Source organism: Lynx canadensis, chromosome C1 (genome assembly GCF_007474595.2).
Source record: "Lynx canadensis isolate LIC74 chromosome C1, mLynCan4.pri.v2, whole genome shotgun sequence".
Classification (NCBI taxonomy): Eukaryota; Metazoa; Chordata; class Mammalia; order Carnivora; family Felidae; genus Lynx; species Lynx canadensis.
In genome coordinates this window covers 72203387-72222836 of record NC_044310.1, presented here as the reverse complement: position 1 = coordinate 72222836, position 19450 = coordinate 72203387, and the positions used below count along the sequence as shown (strand labels likewise).

Genomic DNA, 19450 nt, shown 5'->3' with positions numbered 1-19450 from the left:
TTCCAGAATCTACCTGCATGCCTTATATTATCTAAAATGCCTTTTTGAAATAAAGCATAATGTATTTACACAGTATGTGCTATAATGATGTCTTTAATTCCTAAATATTTTCAAATACCTTCATATGTATTTTCTTCTCTTATTTTGCTATCAATCCTGAGAAGGAATTTTACAGATGAGAAAAGAGTAAGCTAAGGAATTTACATGACTTGGCAAAGTCATAGCTAGCTAGAAGTAGACCCAAAGTCTTTTCACCTTTATTCTGTACTCTTACCTCTATTTCATACTGTTTCTACTCTTGCATTAAGTGAAAATATAGCGGGGACAAGTCATATATTTTTTTAATTAGAAACTGTACCAAAAGCACATATTGACTTGGATCTGGGAAGAAGATATTTTAGTGGTCAAGAACATGGACTTTGGAGTTAGAAGGACCTGCTTTTTTGGTTTTTTTCCTTCATGTAAAAATCCTATTAGATAATGATAAGAAAACTTGCAATTAAGGTAGTTATGATAACCACCTTACCTTAACATTCTTTTTTTGTTTGTTTGTTTGTTTGTTTATTTATTTATTTATTTATTTATTTATTTATTTATTTTGAGAGAGAACGAGAGAGCACGAGCAGAGGATGGGCAGAGAGAGAGAGAGAATTCTAAGCAGACTCTGTGCTGTCAACCCAACGTGGGGCTCAATCTCACAAACTGTGAGACCATGACCGGAACTGAATTCAAGAGTCTGATGCTTAACCGACTGAGCCGCTCAGGTGTCCCCTTGAGCTTAACATTCTTTTTTTTTTTTTTTAATATGAAATTTTTTGACAAATTGGTTTCCATACAACACCCAGTGCTCATCCCAAAAGGTGCCCTCCTCAATACCCATCACCTACCCTCCCCTCCCTCCCACCCCCCATCAACCGTCAGTTTGTTCTCAGTTTTTAAGAGTCTCTTATGTTTTGGCTCCCTCCCTCTCTAACCTCTTTTTTTTTCTTCCCCTCCCTCTTGGACTTCTGTTAAGTTTCTCAGGATCCACGTAAGAGTGAAAACATATGGTATCTGTCTTTCTCTGTATGGCTTATTTCACTTAGCATCACACTCTCCAGTTCCATCCACGTTGCTACAAAGGGCCATATTTCATTCTTTCTCATTGCCACGTAGTATCCCATTGTGTATATAAACCGCAATTTCTTTATCCATTCATCAGTTGATGGACATTTAGGCTCTTTCCATAATTTGGCTATTGTTGAGCTTAACATTCTTAAACCACAGTGCCCAGCATACAGCATACATTTTCTTTGCAGACTCTTTCATTTTATTGGAATTTGAGAGTCTCTTCTGTGCATTAGCTAGTACCACCAAGACACGTTATTTGGCACTGTGCAGTTTTCTCTTACTGTATTTCCTCATCTTGCTTCAATGATTCCTCTATTTCGAAGTTCTTCTTTATGCCACTGTATGTTATACATCCTTTTGCATTATGTTAGACATCCTTCTGTTTTTTTTTTTTTTTTCATTTGTATGGAAACTATAGTCTGGGTTGTGACCCTTTTTAAGTTGTAGTTTTAGGTTTTGACAGCAGCTTCATAAAAACATTTTTTTAGGGGCAGCTGGGTGACTCAGTCGGTTAAGTGTCCAACTTCAGCTCAGGTCATGATCTCATGGTCTGTGAGTTCGAGCCCTGTGTTGGGCTCTGTGCTGACAGCTCAGAGCCTGGATCCTGCTTCAGATTATGTGTCTCCCTCTCTCTCTGCTCCTCCCCCACTCACGCTCTGTCTCTCTCTATCAAAAAAAAAAAAAAAAAGAATAAACATTAAAAAACATTTTTCAAAATAACAAATATAATTTCTTTTCTGGTTGATTTAATTGATTTGGTTCCTTAGTTTTCCTTTGTGAATTCAGGAGGAATCAAGAAGTCCATTTCTCTAGGCTTCCTGTTCACAGAGGTTCTCAAATGTAGACTTTTAACATTAACTTCAAATCCACATTTGGTTAAAAGGACAAAAATCACAAAAACATGCTGACAGGATTATAAGAGGTTTTTTATTTGGTTTGTATCTTGTTATTGCACTATACCACATACTATGTACTGTAAATTAATATTTTTATAAATCATGTGATAAATGATCTTTTGACTGGCAGCATTATTTAATTTCATTTTGTGGTGTTATGATAATTACTTTTACATTAAGTGCATATGTTTAAAATAGACCATCACTTTGTAATCCTCTTTTGGCAATTCTTTGTATAATAATATGCAAGGTGTCTCAAACAATAGAAGTATGTAGGGCCTCTCCTGACCTCTTAGTGGCACACTGGTGACACAAAATTGCCTCTAACTGGATATAAAACCTTCAATCTAAAACGGAAAAGCATATATATTATTATTTTTTTTAATGTTCTTTGTTTCATTACACACTAAACTGTAGTTTAGGGACAGAGTCTTGAGAATGATCACAACCCCGTGTGATTTTTTGGTGGGTGCTGCTGATATTTTATATTCTGTTAGAACCAGCATAATAATTCTTAGGAAACCTTTATGAAATACTTATGTAATTATTCATTAAAATCTTTAAAATGTTTTTGCACCTTATTCAGGCTATATCGAATAAAGGTCTAACTTTCTCTTGAGTTTTCAGTTGATTTCTTAGTTCAGTGATAAGTGTATACCAGTCAAGGTGTCTGTTCTTTTTATTTATAAGAGAAAATTCATTTGTATGTATTAAAATAAAAGTTAAGTCTTTTTAAACTTGAGGCTATCTGTAGCTGGTGATTCTGAAAATAATGTTTTGGAATCATAATCCAAGCTCATAAGCCTTCAAATTTGGACCATTGAAAGAGCCTTCTAATAGATTTTCCTACATTCACTGTTTCTTGCCTCAGACATATTCTATATCCTGCCAACAGATTAATATTTTGCAAGTACAACCTAACCTAAGGTCACTATCACAATCCTTTAAAGGCAGTAGCTTCCAGTTGTCTAAAATATAAAGTCTAAAACTCTTAGCTTGAAATTTAAGTCTCGCCTTAATGTACTCTCCAAACTATCATACACTTTACCTTTTAAATTGGTAAAGAGATTATTTACCTCTTTATTTACCTTTAGGTTATAACTAAAGTATGTTAGGATAAAGTACCTTGCATTGTTATATATAAATACCCCTTGGTTGTCTGACCAATTGGAATCTTCTTTAAGGTACAGTGGGTTTTTGCTCTTCTCCAAAGCATCTTACAAGTATAATGCTATCTGTTACCATTTACAGACACTCCCTGAAATTCTCTGATTCTGCTTTTCTGTAATTGTTCTTCTGGCAGTGTTCTTTCTCCATCCTGTGCTTATCAGGATTTTAGCTACGCTGTAGTCCTATCTCAGGTGTCAGTATCTTTTGAAAACTTTTTTGACTTTACCTCTGCCACATTGGAATGGATCTCTTCTTCCTTCATGCTACTTAATATCTTTTGATACTTCCATTCTGCCTTAAATTTTAATTAATTATATATTTTTCTGCCCACTATAAAATTCAACAAAAGGATTTGGTCTTGATTTTCATTGGCCGCTGTGTCTTAAGTTATGTTCCCTTCTTTTTTTTTTTTTTTTTTTTTTAATGTAAAGATTGATCTGTAACTTCTGGAAGGAAGGTGATAAGGCAAAGGGAAGTTATTTATTCTGTTAAGCCTAATAGTTTCACACTATTATGGAATAATTTTATTATCTCTATTTGAAATTCCTTACAGGGTAAGTATTCAAATGAAAAGATTATTTGCTTACTTTAAGGGTTTTATTGGCTCTCCTGGAGAAGTAGGACAACTGGGACCTGAAGGAGAAAGAGTAAGTCCATTTCCTTCAAATATTATTTCTAAAGTGATATGCTTATGATAGGACAACAGAGGTCATAAACACTTATCAGATAGGTAATCTTATTGTGTGAAGCAAACCACCTTTTAAGAAAAACCACCTACCAGATATATAATTAGATTCTCTTGAATTTTACCGAATTTGTTTTAAGCAAATAAGGTGATACAAATATATATGGTTAGATATATTTGTTTTTATCTATCTGTTTGTCAGAGAACATGCACAAGGTGGGGGTAAGAGAGGGGTAGAGGCAGGGGCGCCTGGGTGGCTCAGTCAGTCGCACATCCGACTTCAGCTCAGGTCATGATCTCACAGCTTGTGAGTTCGAGCCCCATGTCGGGCTCTGTGCTGACAGCTCACAGCCTGGAGGCTGCTTCGGATTCTGTGTCTCCCTCTTTCTCTGCCCCTAACCCACTAGCATTCTGTCTCTGTCTCTCTCAAAAATAAATAAACATTAAAAAAGAGAGAGAGAGGGGTAGAGGGAGAGAGAATCTTAAGCAGGCTCCATGCCCACTGTGGAGCCCATCATGGGACTGGATCTCATGATTGTGAGATCATCACTTGAGCCAAAATCAAGAGTCGACACTTAACCACCTGAGCCACCTAGGCATCCCTGGTTTGCTTTTTTAAATTTAATTTTTAAAAAATTCAAATTGAAATATTAAAATATCTACTTATGAAAATTGTATGTTGTAATCCATTAGTATTAAGTACAAACTCTTGACAGGTCTTGTACTTTACAATACAATGTATAGTAAATAATTCAGCTTCAGAAGATATATTTTTGTTTAATTTAATAATGGAAGATAGCTGTTCATAAATATAGGCTCTTGTGAATAAAGATAGAATCTTTGCAAAATGGTTGTTATCTTAGAACAATTAAGTACAGAGTTTTGGTATTCCAACTTCATCATTCTACTTTTCAGTACCGTTCAGTGATTTGTTTTGCATTACTTCATTTGTACTGTCAGTATTCACTGAAAAAGATAGAATTGAATAATATTAGTATATTATCATAAGGTTTGAAAATATAGTCATATTCAGAATTTAGCATTTGACTCTATTATTTGTAGGCATGGTGGTTAGGCCATAGTTTTCATTTCTGGAAACTGGTTTTTGCAAATGAAAGTAAACCAAATTAATCTTTGTTAGATGACTTTTTCAAACATACAGTCAGTTTGAGTGAATTATATTACATTTTCTTGTAATGGCTTGTGATTTCCTGACAGAGAAGAAGTATTCAGAATTTAAATGTGCTGTTGTGGCAATCAAAATGTTCATTCTTCTTTGGTGAGATGAGGTGAAGATTTTCCCTTGATGAATATGCAAGTCATTTCTTTCACTTGCAGAAATATTTTCAGTGTAATCCCACAACTAAGCTACCTGATTGTCATGTGATACAGCAGACTTAGAGTTCATGTTTCCAATCTGTCATGCAAAGAATTGAATGCTTCTCAATCACCCAAAGGAGTATATACAGTTTACATTTTTATTACTCTGTTGCACATGATACAATCCTTTCTTGGCCTTTAGACATGAACTTATTTCTAGTTAATGATATAATAAATAAAGCAAAATTATATGTCCTTGCAAAATGTTATTATCTTGGATTTGTGGATCCTATCACTGATCATCATTAGGCACACTGCCTGTAATCATACTCACTAGTTTTGACCAGTCTATATGAAAATATTAAGACCTGTCTCAAGTCATAAATGTAAGACCATTTTGTGATATTATGGCTATCATGGGTGCCATGTCCTAATATTATTTGGCTACTTCAAAATTTTCATTAAACTATGAATGATATAGCTAACTGGGTATTGTTATTGTGTTATAAAATGTGTACGTGTAGAGAAGAGAGTAGAGAAGAAGTGTAGAGAAGAGCAGGAAAAAAAAAAAGAGTATAATGTTAATCCCTTCCAAAATCAAATAGAAAGAACTCCTTCCTGAAAGTCAGTAACGTGTGTATGCGTGTGTATATATGACAAAGTGTTTGTATAATTTTGTCTGTACTATCCTGCTGAGATTTAGTGGCCCTACTAAAGTTGTAAAAAATAATTACCTTATCTCTTAAAAAAAAAAGGTTGACTATATTATGTAAAGATGTATAAAGTCTTAATGAAATGAGTCCTATCGCTCACCCGTGCTTTTTGAGAAGACATTAGATGAGTTTTATCAAACACTGTTGAAGTGAAAGTGGATGGATTACTGCCACCAATGATATCCTCTAAGCTCTATGTACCTATAAACCCATGCTACATGCTTTTGGCAGATTTCTTAGTCTCTAAGGCTTATAGGTAAGTCTAAATCTCAAGGTGATTATATAAGTGAGGGTATTTAGAATGCAAGTTACAGAAAATCCCAACTCAAACTGGCTTAAAAATGAGGAAATTTTTAATAATGATGGTAACGATAACAGCAAATGATTTACTGGGCCGTTGTATATATGCAAGGCACAGGTAATAAGAGCAGAGCCAGGATTTGAACACAGATGTTCTGGCTCCAGTGCTTGAGCATTTAAGTATTATGCCCTACTACTTCTTACATAACCAGAAATCTATAGGTTAGGTGGCATGTAGGCACAATATGATCTTTAGCACAGTGATATCATCCTCTCTACTTTGCTTCACCTAATGTTGGCTTTATGCTAAGGCAGGTTTCCCACCCGGTTGCAGAATTGTCAGTGCAAGGGCTAAATGTGCTTTCATTTATGTCCAGTCGAAGAGGTAGGGAGACAGAGAGGAGGTTAATTGTCCCTTAGGTTTTGGAAAATAAGACCTTCCTGTTTATGTGGTTGTGTGCCTACCTCTGGACAAAGAACTATCACCGGAGGAATGGCAGGATCCCATTTGGAAGTACAGATAGGATGCATTCCAGAATAAAATCGGGATTCTGTTATGAAGAAGAAAAAGAGCCACTTCAATTAAATTAATATATTGAAGCTTTTCTGAATGTCATACCAGTTTAGAGAATAATTCAGTTTTCTCTTTGTGATACTTCATTAATTGATGTTTGAGAAAGAAAAGATCTGTAATATCTTATTCATTTATTCAACAAGTGTTTACTTTTGACATCTGTATATTCTAGGGTGTTCCTGGGATCCGGGGAAAGAAGGGTCTTAAGGGAAGACAGGTAATTCAATTTTTATTTTTTGAGGTTCCGTTCAGAGCGATATAATCTAATTATATGCATATTTCTCACCTATATAAATATAAATGTAGTTGTTCTTGTTATCCACAATATATCTCATTCAATAGAATTTAACTTTTGCCACCTTAACAGTTTATCAAATACTATCTGAGATTATGAAGGAAAATTTAGATTAAAAAATAATGAAATATAACACTTTTCTAACCATTTAATAGATCAGTGGAAGGGACTTTTATCCCTATTACAAGAAACTAAATGTCACAGAAAATATATGAACAATTTAAAATACTAATGATATCACTATTAACCCTCATATTTTACAGGTTTTAAGAATGCCTGCTTCAGACATTAGTTTAGAAACTAGTTCCCTGCAGCTTCTTATATTTTCAGATTTTAAAAAATCAAGGAAAGTGAATTTTGCCAGATATAATAATTTCAGAGATGGGAGGAAATTTTGACATCATCCAACATCCCCATCATTTAACAAAGGAGAAGACTGTGATTCAGGGAAGCATCCTTACGTTATCCTGGCTGAGTTAGTTTAGCTAACTAGCCACCTCCTTTTCACTCGTGTTGTTTTACTGCTATCCAGAGGTATTTATTAGGGTAACACTTTCCGTGCTACACTGTGTTCTCTAGTCTATTAGGAAGGAAATTGGGTTTTTCATAACAGTTTTTCTAAAATTTTGGTATGTATAAAAAAAGGCTTGATAATAATTGTAAAAGAGAACAAATCTCACCAGAATATTCATATCCTTTTAAAGCATTTTATTTTTGAGTTTTGCAGTATTTCTTGACGGTAGATTAGAATCGGTATTAACGTCACCATTATATAGGTGAGGAGAGTGAGGCTCAGTGATGTTCAAAGACTTGCTCAGCATCACGTAGATAATGGTGGTAAAACCAGGAATTTATCTCAGCTTCTCTGAATATAAACCCAGGATCCTTTTCCTTACTCCTTAGGTATTTCTGCTGTCTGCTACTCACAATGCTTAGAAGAACATGATTAATTTTTTTCATGATATTTGGCCAAAATGTGATAAAATTGTTTTAAAGTTCCACTTTAAAGATTTCAATTTATTGGGGTCCCAGGGTGGCTCAGTCGGTTGAACATCCAACTTCAGCTCAGGTCGTGACCTCAGTTCGTAGGTTCAAGCCCCACATCGGGCTGGGCTCTGTGCTGACAGCTCAGAGCCTGGAGCGTGCTTCACATTCTGTATCTCCCTCTCTCTCTGCCCCTCCCCTGCGCAGGCTCCATCTCTCAAAATGAATAAACTTAAAACAAAAAATTCAATTTAATAAGAAAAGCTTACCAAACTGTCAAGAAATTAAAAATAAGCCAGCCATTTTGTTTTCTTACATCTATATTCAACTTTAAAGCTAATCTTCCAGCATTTATTGTTACCATCACCATTTTTAGTTCTTAAGCACTCTGATAAATATTCTGTATATCATCTCATTTAATTACACTCCATTATACTGCAAAATGTTATTTCTTTTTGTTTAAGTCCTCGTATATACCCCAACAGAAATACCTCTCTAATTATCATGTGCAAATATCTATCTAACTGCAGATTTAGGCTGTCTCAAAATTGACAGTAGGTGAAATTTATCTTCCTTATTCTTGTCTTCTCCATTCTTCATCTTTATTTTTTTCCTTTTTTCTCCTATCAAAGTATGACATTAGTGAAAGAATGAATAAAGTTGTTTATGGTTATTATGTAAATTACTTCTAATGCTTCCACTGTTACCTTACCCATTAGTAATTATATTCTAAGTGTAATTTAAGACAAATTAAGTAATCTGCAATGGTGGAATTTTAGGCATTGTTGAGAAAATAGAGTATTTTCCCAAAGCCCTTGTAATACGCCACTTACATAGCTACCAACTTCATTTATTAATATGGCTGGATTTCTGTGGATATTAACTTTATCTTGAAAATGTATTGGTAATTTTTAGTTTCCTACTCTATCATGAACTATAAAATTATCCATGGAAATTTATAGATAGCTTCTGGTTTTTTACTCTCTAAAGAATTATAAAATTATTCCACAGATGCTATTGAATTCAAAAGAGAAGTTCAAGAAAGCAGTGGAAAAATAATGAATGGAGTGATTGCGGGGTTGATCTCACTGTTCTTTATACTATAAAATTTGTAAAATTTTATTCCTTTAAAAACATATGCCCTTGTCACAGATTTAGATCCTTGGGAAAATTATATTTGAAAAACATATGTATCCCATTTTTCCTAAACAGTGTTTATAGTAGAAAATCTGTCTGGTGCTATAATATGTCATGTATGCTATATGTACTTTTTCTTGGTTTTACCACTAAATTATTTGGCCATGTTTATGAGGAAATCACAGTACTTTAAGATACGGTTACAGCCGCAAGTCAAATTATGCCAATGCTGACCTCAGACACTGTTCTAGAATAGTATCTTATGTATAAATGCTCCCCTATGTTCTGTTTATTACAAGTAAAATCATCTTCAAATAGCTTTGACATTAAATAAGGGCAAACGTATTAGCATGGGATATTATGCATCATGGGAAACTTTATTTCAATTTAGATTTCAACTTCAATTTAGAGAAGAATGGTTACTTATTACTGTTTTAATAGCAGTGAAAGGAAAATACCTTTTGATGATGTGTCCACTTTCTGGTGTGGAAAATATTAGGTGTGTGGAATATAAATATGGCCATTTTTTCTTGGTAATTGATTACATTATGTATATTATTTGTTATTATTTATGAAGTTGATATTCAAACACAGCTGCAGAACTAAAGCATCCCAGACCACCATAAAGACGATGACAGAAATCTATATGTCTGAAAGAATATAACAGAAGTCGTAGAAATACTGAAATCTAAAAGTACCTGTATCTAGGAAACTTTTGCCTATGCATATGTCAAGGATTCTTAATTCAAAATTTCTGCTGACTTCAGAGATATTTAGAAGTGTGGGTTCATGCTTTGTTAGGGTACTGCTATGTGGATCCCATGTCATTTCATTTATGATCATTAGTATTGATATTAGAAGATGTACTTTATTATAATTATCACTCCCCTTTAATTAATCTGATTATTCTCTCTGTGTTAAATTTTCTCATTTCCTTAAATTTTAGGTAGATAGAAGTATGCAGTCTTACAAACATAGGATATGATTCAGTTTGAAGTAATTTTACAATGTAATTTGTAGAAAACTAGTAACACTTTTTAGGTAATTCCATAACGTTTATGGGATATTTTACACAGGTTTTTAAAGTCTCTGAAATTAAGGTCAGAAGCTGATAAAATGAATTACTTCACTTTCTGTACTATGTATGGTATGAAACACTTTGACAGTCAAAATAGGCATAGAAAACTTCAAAATCCAAGGTTTAGGCCTTTGTAAATATTAACATGACCTTCTTTGCACAACTGAGTCAGTTTCTAACTTATATACCAAAGCTGTGTGTTTGATATAAACAGTTTAACAAAATGTTAATATGTATATCTCTCTCTTATATAGAGAAATCGTATGCTATATACATATAGCACAGAAACATAGAGGAGTAGTAAAAATCCTATCCAAAATATTTCAGTGATATAGTAACATTACTGAACTTAGGCTCAGAAGACTTGCTATTCTGCTACTGTAGCTTGTTCTGCTAGCCAAATCATCACTTCTTTTCCTGAGTAAACACTGACTATGGAATTAAGTTGTTATGAATCAGCTTCCTTAGCGACATCTGTATTTTTTTAATGAAATGATAGACTTACAAGTAAGAGATATCTTCTCCTAAATAGTATAAATATTATATTAAAGCTATTGAAAATGGACACATTTCAAAATAACATATTATTTTGGTTGTCCAAGAGTTATTTGGTATTTAGCTTCATACTGCTATTTTTATTTTTTTTTTTTTTAATTTTTTTTTTCAGCGTTTATTTATTTTTGGGACAGAGAGAGACAGAGCATGAACGGGCGAGGGGCAGAGAGAGAGGGAGACACAGAATCGGAAGCAGGCTCCAGGCTCTGAGCCGTCAGCCCAGAGCCTGACGCAGGGCTCGAACTCACAGACCGCGAGATCGTGACCTGGCTGAAGTCGGACGCTTAACCGACTGCGCCACCCAGGCGCCCCTCATACTGCTATTTTTAAATTTAGTGTTTGGGTTAAATGTTATCTCATTTTAAATCTTACTTCCCAGAAAATTTCTCCCCAAGTAAAACATTGTCTTTATTCAGTATTTACAGATTGAGTTGAAATTTTTAACACAATGTGTTTTTGTTTTTTCAACCAGAAAATGTATGAAAACTGATTTTGCTGGAAATTGGGTATATTTTAGGACCAGAGTATATAAAAGTTGTTATATTAACACATTTCAAGATCCTAGTAAAAGGTATTTACTAATAATCATTACAATTATTTTTGAAGACCTCATGTAATCAGTTACATATTAGTCAATATTTGTGTACTCATACTTTTGGCTATTGAGATATTATAGCTCTTACCTCTTTCCTTCCTCTTACAACCCCTACATATTACAAATCAAAAAAGTTAGATCAAAATCCTTATTGTCAGTTATGTTAGAGGATAGCTATGGGGCTGTAAGTGCTATTCATCCATTCTTTTTGCTATCTGTGGGTATAACTTGAATTCATCTCAAGTTCTTTCGGAAGAGATCTCCACAGGTAGTACCACAATCTACAAGGTAGTAGGTGATCTTTATTGGTCAAGACTCTTTTAAATACCATAGAACTACCATTCTATTTTATATGCTTTGCTATCTATTTGAAAAGCTTCTCGGAACTTATCTGATGAGCCAGATTCTTTAAAAGCATCAGTTATTCACTGATTTATAATAGAAAAAAAGAACACTGTTAAAAAGGGAAGGCAGGGAGAGGTTTCATATATATTTGTCAACATCAAATTTTATATGTACTACCCAGTTATAAGCAGCTTCCTTTTTAACTCAAAGTTTTCAGACTTCGATCTGTAGTACCACAATCGGGAAATTCTATAGTTGCTTTTAAAGAAGCATTTTACATGGCTCCCGGACCGATTTAATCAGTAGTTTCTTTGTTGTACTAAGTTGGTTATGCAAATTTACATTACTCCACAGAGCTAAAATATTTATGCTAGAACTGACTTGTTGGGATTGAAGATAAACATGAAATTGGAGCTGGAATTTACTCTCAACAACGCCTAGAAAATTGTTGTCAAAATATAGAGACTTTTCAAAGGAGTTTTGCAGGCCTGATTGGAATAGATTATAAATAATCAAATCATGTTACATTAAAGTTTGACAAAGAAAAAGTGTACTTAGTCTTCTTCCTATGAAAATCAAAATATCATAGTCTTAGAATAGTAGACAAAATAACACCCGTAAGCTACCTGGACTTCAGAGATGTTTACTTTTCTAACTATAGAAAGAACTGTCTCCTCCTCTTTTCTCATACATCATCTTGTTAGAAGAGTCTATTTAAAGTAAACTGTATTTTGGCTTCTAACTCTAGTGTTAGAATTTCAGAATATAAAATCCTTCTGTTAGACATCTGTTATTAGTTTCTATCCTTAGCCCAGGATAGTCTTAAATACGTATTGCACAGTAGTGTCTCAGATACATACATTTTATCAAGAATTTGGAGACAGTATTTTGTCTGAGGAAAAGGTTGTAGTTAATTTGATCCTAGAGAAAGTACTACTGTTGCTAGAGTATTATGAAAAATTGTTATTAATTTTTAAGTGATTCTGTAGCTTTTAAGAAAAATGTTTTTCTTACTTACTGGTTGTAGTCTATAGTGACTATATTTGGCTAACTATAGCTTGACAAGATGTATGGAAGAGACAGGACTTTGAATTAAACCCACCATTCAGGTTGGGATAGGTACAGAGAAGAGAGACACTCAAAGAACTATAGCTGGTAATTTGGGGGACGTCCAGGCAGAGCATGATTTCATAGAGATATAACATTAACAGGTGAAAATTCAGGCAGACAGTTATTTTCAGTGCAGATAACATAAGGGAAAACTCAGTCTTGTAGGTTATCAAAGTCAGGAATGTGAGTGCAAATATGCCCACAGGGGTTGGCTTGGGTTCAGGGACTGTGTTCTTGGTGTTGAAAAATGGCAAGAATAAGGTGGGGTCCTTATGAACAAGGGATAGAACATAATGTATACCAAAAGTGCTTTGTGGACACAAGAATAAGGCAGATTGCAATTCCCACAACTGGAGTACAGATGATAACCAATATTTAAGAACAACAAAACAGATGGGGCTCCTGGGTGGTCCAGTTGGTTGGTTAGGTATCTGACCACTGATTTTGGCTCAGGTCATGATCTCATGGTCATGGCATTGAGCCCTGCATTGGGCACCACGCTGACTGCAAGGGCCTGCTTGGAATTCTCTCTCCTTCTCTCTCTGCCCCTCCCCCACTCATGCTGGCATGAGTGCACTCTCTCTCTCTGTCTCAAAAATAAATAAACTTAAAAATTTTTTTCATGTTTTTAATTTTGTTTTTGAGAGAGAGAGAGAGAGAGAGAGAGACAGAGAGTGAGCAGGGGAGGGGCAGAGAGAGAGAAGGAGGTACAGAATCCAAAGCAGGCTCTAGGCTCTGAGCTGTCACCACAGAGCCTGACCCGGGGTTCAAACCCACTGACTGTGAGATCATGACCTGAGCCGAAGTTGGATGCTTAACTGGCTGAGCCACCCAGGCACCCCTTAAAATAAATAAGTAAACTTTAAAAAAAAGAACAACAAAACAGATGACAGAGGGGGAAGAGAAGAGAGGGAAAAAAACCACAAGAGGCTCTTAATGATAGAGAAAAAAACAAGAGTTGACAGTGGGAGGTGGGTGGGAGAAGGACTGGATATGTGATGGGTGCTAAGGAGGACACTTGTGATAAGCACTGGGTATTGTATGTAAGTGATGGATCACTGAATTCTACTCCTGAAACCAATATTGCACTGTATGTTAAGTAAGTAAAATTTAAATTTAAAAAAAATGGGGAAAATAAAAGAACAAAGTAGGAACATGAATGAGAATTGAGGCCCAGATCATCACTAGGATAACCATAAGCCTGACTTGATGTTCAGTTTCTGAGGATTGGGCTAGAACTCCTTAAATTCCTACCAAAGTTTAAAATTAGTTTTAGCCAACAAGACATGGTCAACCCTTGAAATGTGGATCAAATTGTCCTACCTGTGATGAAAAGGAAGGTGAAAAGAAAGGGGGAAAGACTGTGTCTTCACAGAGTACTTAACATTCTAGCCTTTTCCTATAGTAATTGTGCTTTATTTTTGAACGATTTAAAAATACCATGATTTCATGGTAATAATTATTCATGTGTAGAATGTGTAGAATTAACTACCAGGTTTTATTGTTTCTAATCCTAGACAAATTAGTTTGATCTTCTCTTTTCAATGCTTAGTCTTGGGAAAAGTTGAATTTCTGTTTTTTGTTGGTAATGTCTATTTAGTGTATATGTCTTTATAATATTTCTTATTTATCTCTACTTTAGATTGAATATGTTGTTTCTGAACCATTGTTTTCTTAAAAGAACAAAGTATGTTCATAGTTAACTGTGGCCTTTAACAAAAAAATTTTGCATTCCTTATATTTTTTTAAAATTCCATAAATGTACTCATTAGTATTTTATGGTTATTTTGGTTCCCATATTTTCCTAATTATTTTGTGTGCAGTATTTTTCCAATTTCTTTATAGAACTAGGGAAATAATCATTTTACTAGATTGTGTAAGCTGTAAGTTTTCCACTGTTTTAAGATATTTAGACATACTATCAAGTATAGTACCTACACTCTAAAATATTAACACCAAACATATAGGCAAGCATACTAAGTCTAGAATAGTTCTTAGCATTTGATAACTACCATGTTTGATAACAATACCATTGTTAGACCCAGGCAAGAGAGAAACTTGATCTGGGCTCGACACTTTTGAGGACCCTGTACATCACAAAGAAAGTAAATGTATTAAAAACAAAACAAAACAAAACACATGAGTGGTTCTGTCACTCAGGACCCAGCAGTTAGCATTGGAGCAATATGACTGATCATCCTAGACCATCACTCTTGTTACTATGTATTATCAATTACTATATAACATGTTACTCTAAATTAGTGGTTTGAAATAACAATTATATATATATTTATTTAAATATGTATTATTTTTCAGAGTTTCTGTGGACTGGGAATTTGGGAATGCTTTATTTGAGTGGGTCTAGCTTAGGGTTTCCCATGAGGTTACAGTCAAGATTTGGGGCAAGACTACTGTCATCTGAAGGCTTGACTGGGGCTGGGGGATCTGCTTTTAAGGTGGCTTACTTGCTGGCCAGCCACATAGTGCTAGTTGCTGGAAGATCTCATTTCCTCTCCATAGGGACCTCTCCACATGGCAACTTGAATGTCCTCAGGACATGGTTGTTGGCTTGCACCAAAATAAAGTGGTCCATGAGAGCAAGGTGGAATGTGTAGTGCCTTTTATGACCTAACCTCAGAAGTCACACTGTACATCTATATTCTGTTGGCCACGTGGGCCAGCCATGATTCCAAATGGGAGGGGACTACACAAAGGCATTAATATCAGCAAGTGAGAATCATGGTGGTCCATCTTTGAAGCTGTTTAGTGTCTTCAGGCCTCAGAGAAATTCTTCTCCATTTCTGTGGCCTATAATCTCATGTGTGAATGCCATGAAATTAGTAGGTGGTCCACTGCCAAAATTAGAGACAGAAAATGCTCAAGATTTTGGAGAGGATTTGAGCCTGCCATCGAAGCACCGGCACCTGGGTAGCTCAGTCAGTTAAGCGTCCGACTTCAGCTCAGGTCGTGATCGCACGGTTTGTGAGTTTGAGCCCACGTTGGGTTCTGTGCTGACAGCTCAGAGCCTGGAACCTGCTTTGGATTCTATGTCTCCCTCTCTCTGTGCCCCTCCTCTGCTTGTGCTCTGTCTCTCTCAAAAATAAATAAACATTATTTTTTTTTTTAAAAAGGAAAGATGAATTAATTAGCTTAGCTAATTCTCCTTTCAGTATGAATGCAATAGAATCCTGTATAATGAAGTACTGTTTCCTGATAATGCAGACTTCTGTTTTCTTCTTTCTTTTTATGTTATGATTTATGGTTTCAGAGGTAATAACATTAGTGCAGTATTTGCAACAGCTACACTTAGAGACTGAAATATTTTAAATTATTAAGCAATTCATATTACTCTTAAATTTGCATTTCATAACTATAGACACAAATTTCATGAAACATAAAAATTCTTTACATTAGCAAGTAGATGAATATGAAATGCTAGAATGAAGTTTTTAAAATATAGATATTTAATTATATTAAATTTTTAAAATGTTAAGTGAATATAAAATTTTAATTTAACTAATATTGATAGTAATTATAATTTGCAATAGAAAATAAAAAGCCATAGAAAGTCTTCAGAGATGTGATCTATTTAAGTTTTTAAAATCTAGAAACAATGCAAATAGTCTTATATTGAACAATACCATTTAGTAAAATTTGTAAATTGGACTTTATACATTCTCTATTTAAAGATTTAATTACCAATTTTATTAGCTTTCTATTGCTGCATAACAAATGTCACAAGCTTGGTGGCTTAAAGCAGCACCCATTTATTTCCTCACAGTTCTCTGGGGTAGGGAGTCCAGGTACTACTTAACCCAGTCTTCTGCTCAGGGTCACAAGGCTGTAATCAAAGTGTCAGCTGGCTGCAAGATCATCTGGAGGCTTGTCTTGGGGAGAGTTCACTTCCAGCCTCATTCAGGTTGTGAGAAGACTTCATTTCTTTAAAGATGTGGAATTGAATGCCCTGGATTTTTGCCGGCTCTTGGGTATAGGCCACCCTTAGGTCCTATGGAGTGTCCACGGTTCCTAGAGTTCACTCACAATTCCCTGCCATGTGGGCATCTCCAACACAGCTGCTTACTCTATCAAGCTCACAAGGGAAGTCTTTAGTTCCGGGCTGCTAAGATGGAGTCTTATATAGTAGAACATAATCACATCCGTGACATCCCACCAGCGGTGCTGCACTCTATTGGTTAGAGTAAGCAAATCATAGTCCGACCCACACTCAGAGGGTGGGTATCACATAAAGCATTGGAATCATTGGATGTCACCTTAAAGTCTGTCCACTATATTGACCAAACTGGAAATAAGCAAGAAAATTTTTCACAACTTGAAGAAATCAAATGAATTTCCTGGAATGTCATATTCTTTATAAAATAAAATTTTATAACTGATGAAAACAATGAAAATGGAAAAAATGGAAAAAAAAAGAGAATTATACACAACACAGAAGGAGCAGTGCAACTCTGGCTTGCCCATTAGTAGACAGTTACTATGTTGATGAAATTGGCAAATGGGACAAGAAAGGGAAAAACTCAAGCTTCCCTATGGACAATAATCCTGGAAAATGGTTATTAAATCCTTTGGCAGTGTGAATATATTTCTAGGGAAGCACAATTTGATTTAAATTAATGGTTATAATTTTCCACTAGGTAAATATGAGAGAAAATCTAGTATTGCATTTTATAACAAATTCTTTCCAGTGGAGAAAGAAACTGTAGAAACTATCTTTTGTATTTTAAGTTCAAAGACAAAGTGTTTTGTCACTGTTGTTCCATGTTTCACTATGAGTCTTTTAAGATAGGTTTTTGACAATGAAGATTTGTGGCTGCAAACTTTTAGGTTCCTAATTTAAGGAATATAGAACCTCTCCTGGATTAAAAAAAAATCATGCATGTAATTGATAAATTCCATGCAAAATACAACTGATAAAAAGGAAACAATGACATATTTAACAACATAAAACATTGGCATGATGTTTTTTAAAATAAAATGTCCAGTACATAGCCAAATATAATTATGGGTTTTTTTGTGGTATTAGCTGTGCTATATTTCATTAAACAGGAAAGTGTGTCTAGATTTAATAGGAATTATTTCGGAAATTGATGACACAATGGTCAACATGTACAAAGGACTAAAAATAATAAAACAAATGATCTTTGTCTAGACTAGAGAATTAAGAATGAAGTGAAACATTTAATGAGTAGTGAAGTGAGAGGAGAAATGGTACATAAAAATTTTAAAAGTAGATTATACTCAGTTTAATTAAATTGTTTCAGGGGCAAAGTCAAGTTGAACACCTAATATTTATTATATATTTTGTTGAACTACCAGGAGAATAGGTAGTTGAAATTAATAAGTAATTTATTATTTATTATGTATGTGCAGGTTTTGTTCTAAGTGAAGAATTGATCTCCCCCCTTTCCCCTCCTGGGGCACAAAAATCACTAGTTTTATGGAAAGCTGAACTGGAGAGCAGCTCCTCCTACTGGATGAGGATGGGGCCAGTCAGTCCCAGAGAGCAATCCTGAGTGAGTCCCCAAGGATGGTTTCTCTCTGCTCCTTGTTCAGACTGATTGTGTCTTCATTTTTTGTGAAAAACTGTTGAGATCTAATTCACATGCCATAATATTCACCTTTTAAAAATGTACAATTCAGTGCTTGTTGTTATATTGACAGAGTAGTGTAGCTCTCAGACTAGTTTTAGAACGTTTTCTTCACCCAGAGAGAAACCCTGTACTTGCTAGGAGTCACTGCCCAATTCTCCCTGCACCACCAGCCTTAGGCAACCACTAATCTGTTTCCTATGTCTGTGGATTTGCCTGTTCTGGACACTTCACATTAATGGAATCATGCAAAATGTGCCCTAGTCTTTATTATTTCACTGAGCTTTCTGAAAAACCTACTTATGATCTATCTAAAAAATCAATCATCTCTTCTGTTTCAGATTTATTACAGAATTTTTCCTCTACTTTTTCCATTACCTGTACATCATAAATACTTTGAAATGTCCTTATTAGCTCATACTGAATAGTATGATGTATTGCCGATATGTGAGCTTGTTGACAACAGAATCTGACTTCCAAGGACAAGGAAAGCAAAATGCCTGCCTGAACTTCAACTGACTTGAAGAGGTTATGGCTACACTATGTTTGACTATGCAGATGGTTTTTGCATTATCCTCTGATTACAGAATAAGAAAAACTGCTTCTAGTATGAGTTAATTATGTTTTAGAAATATCATACTTCTTTTTCCATTGCTAAACTGTCTTTTAAATTTTGAGCATTCATGTGTGTACTAGTGAACCAGTGATTTTGGCAATCTATTAAATAGATATTTAATAAGTGGCTTGCCTAATAAAGAGATTATAAGACTTTAATAATGTACTTCAATTTTTGTTAGGCTTATAACAAATTTAAAAATGAATGTTATTAAAATGTTGATTATAATAAATCCTACAAATCATTTTGCAAAGTAGTCTTCAAACAGAGAGCTTTAAAATTGATAAGTCTAGTGGCAAATCTTTAGAGAAAAATTTTAGTATCAAAGTAAAAGTGAGCGATTGAGTTATTTTACAAAAGA

The 19450-nt window shown here is 34.6% G+C and overlaps 1 protein-coding gene across 1 annotated transcript in view; it reads left to right on the top strand.

Moving 5' to 3' along the window:
* The window catches only part of COL24A1 (collagen type XXIV alpha 1 chain), a 385490-nt gene that overhangs the window by 63172 nt on the left and 302868 nt on the right, over nucleotides 1-19450 (top strand). Inside the window, 2 exon segments of the mRNA XM_032594090.1 lie at nucleotides 3770-3823; nucleotides 6941-6985. Of these exon segments, the coding sequence (XP_032449981.1) occupies nucleotides 3770-3823; nucleotides 6941-6985 (99 nt within the window).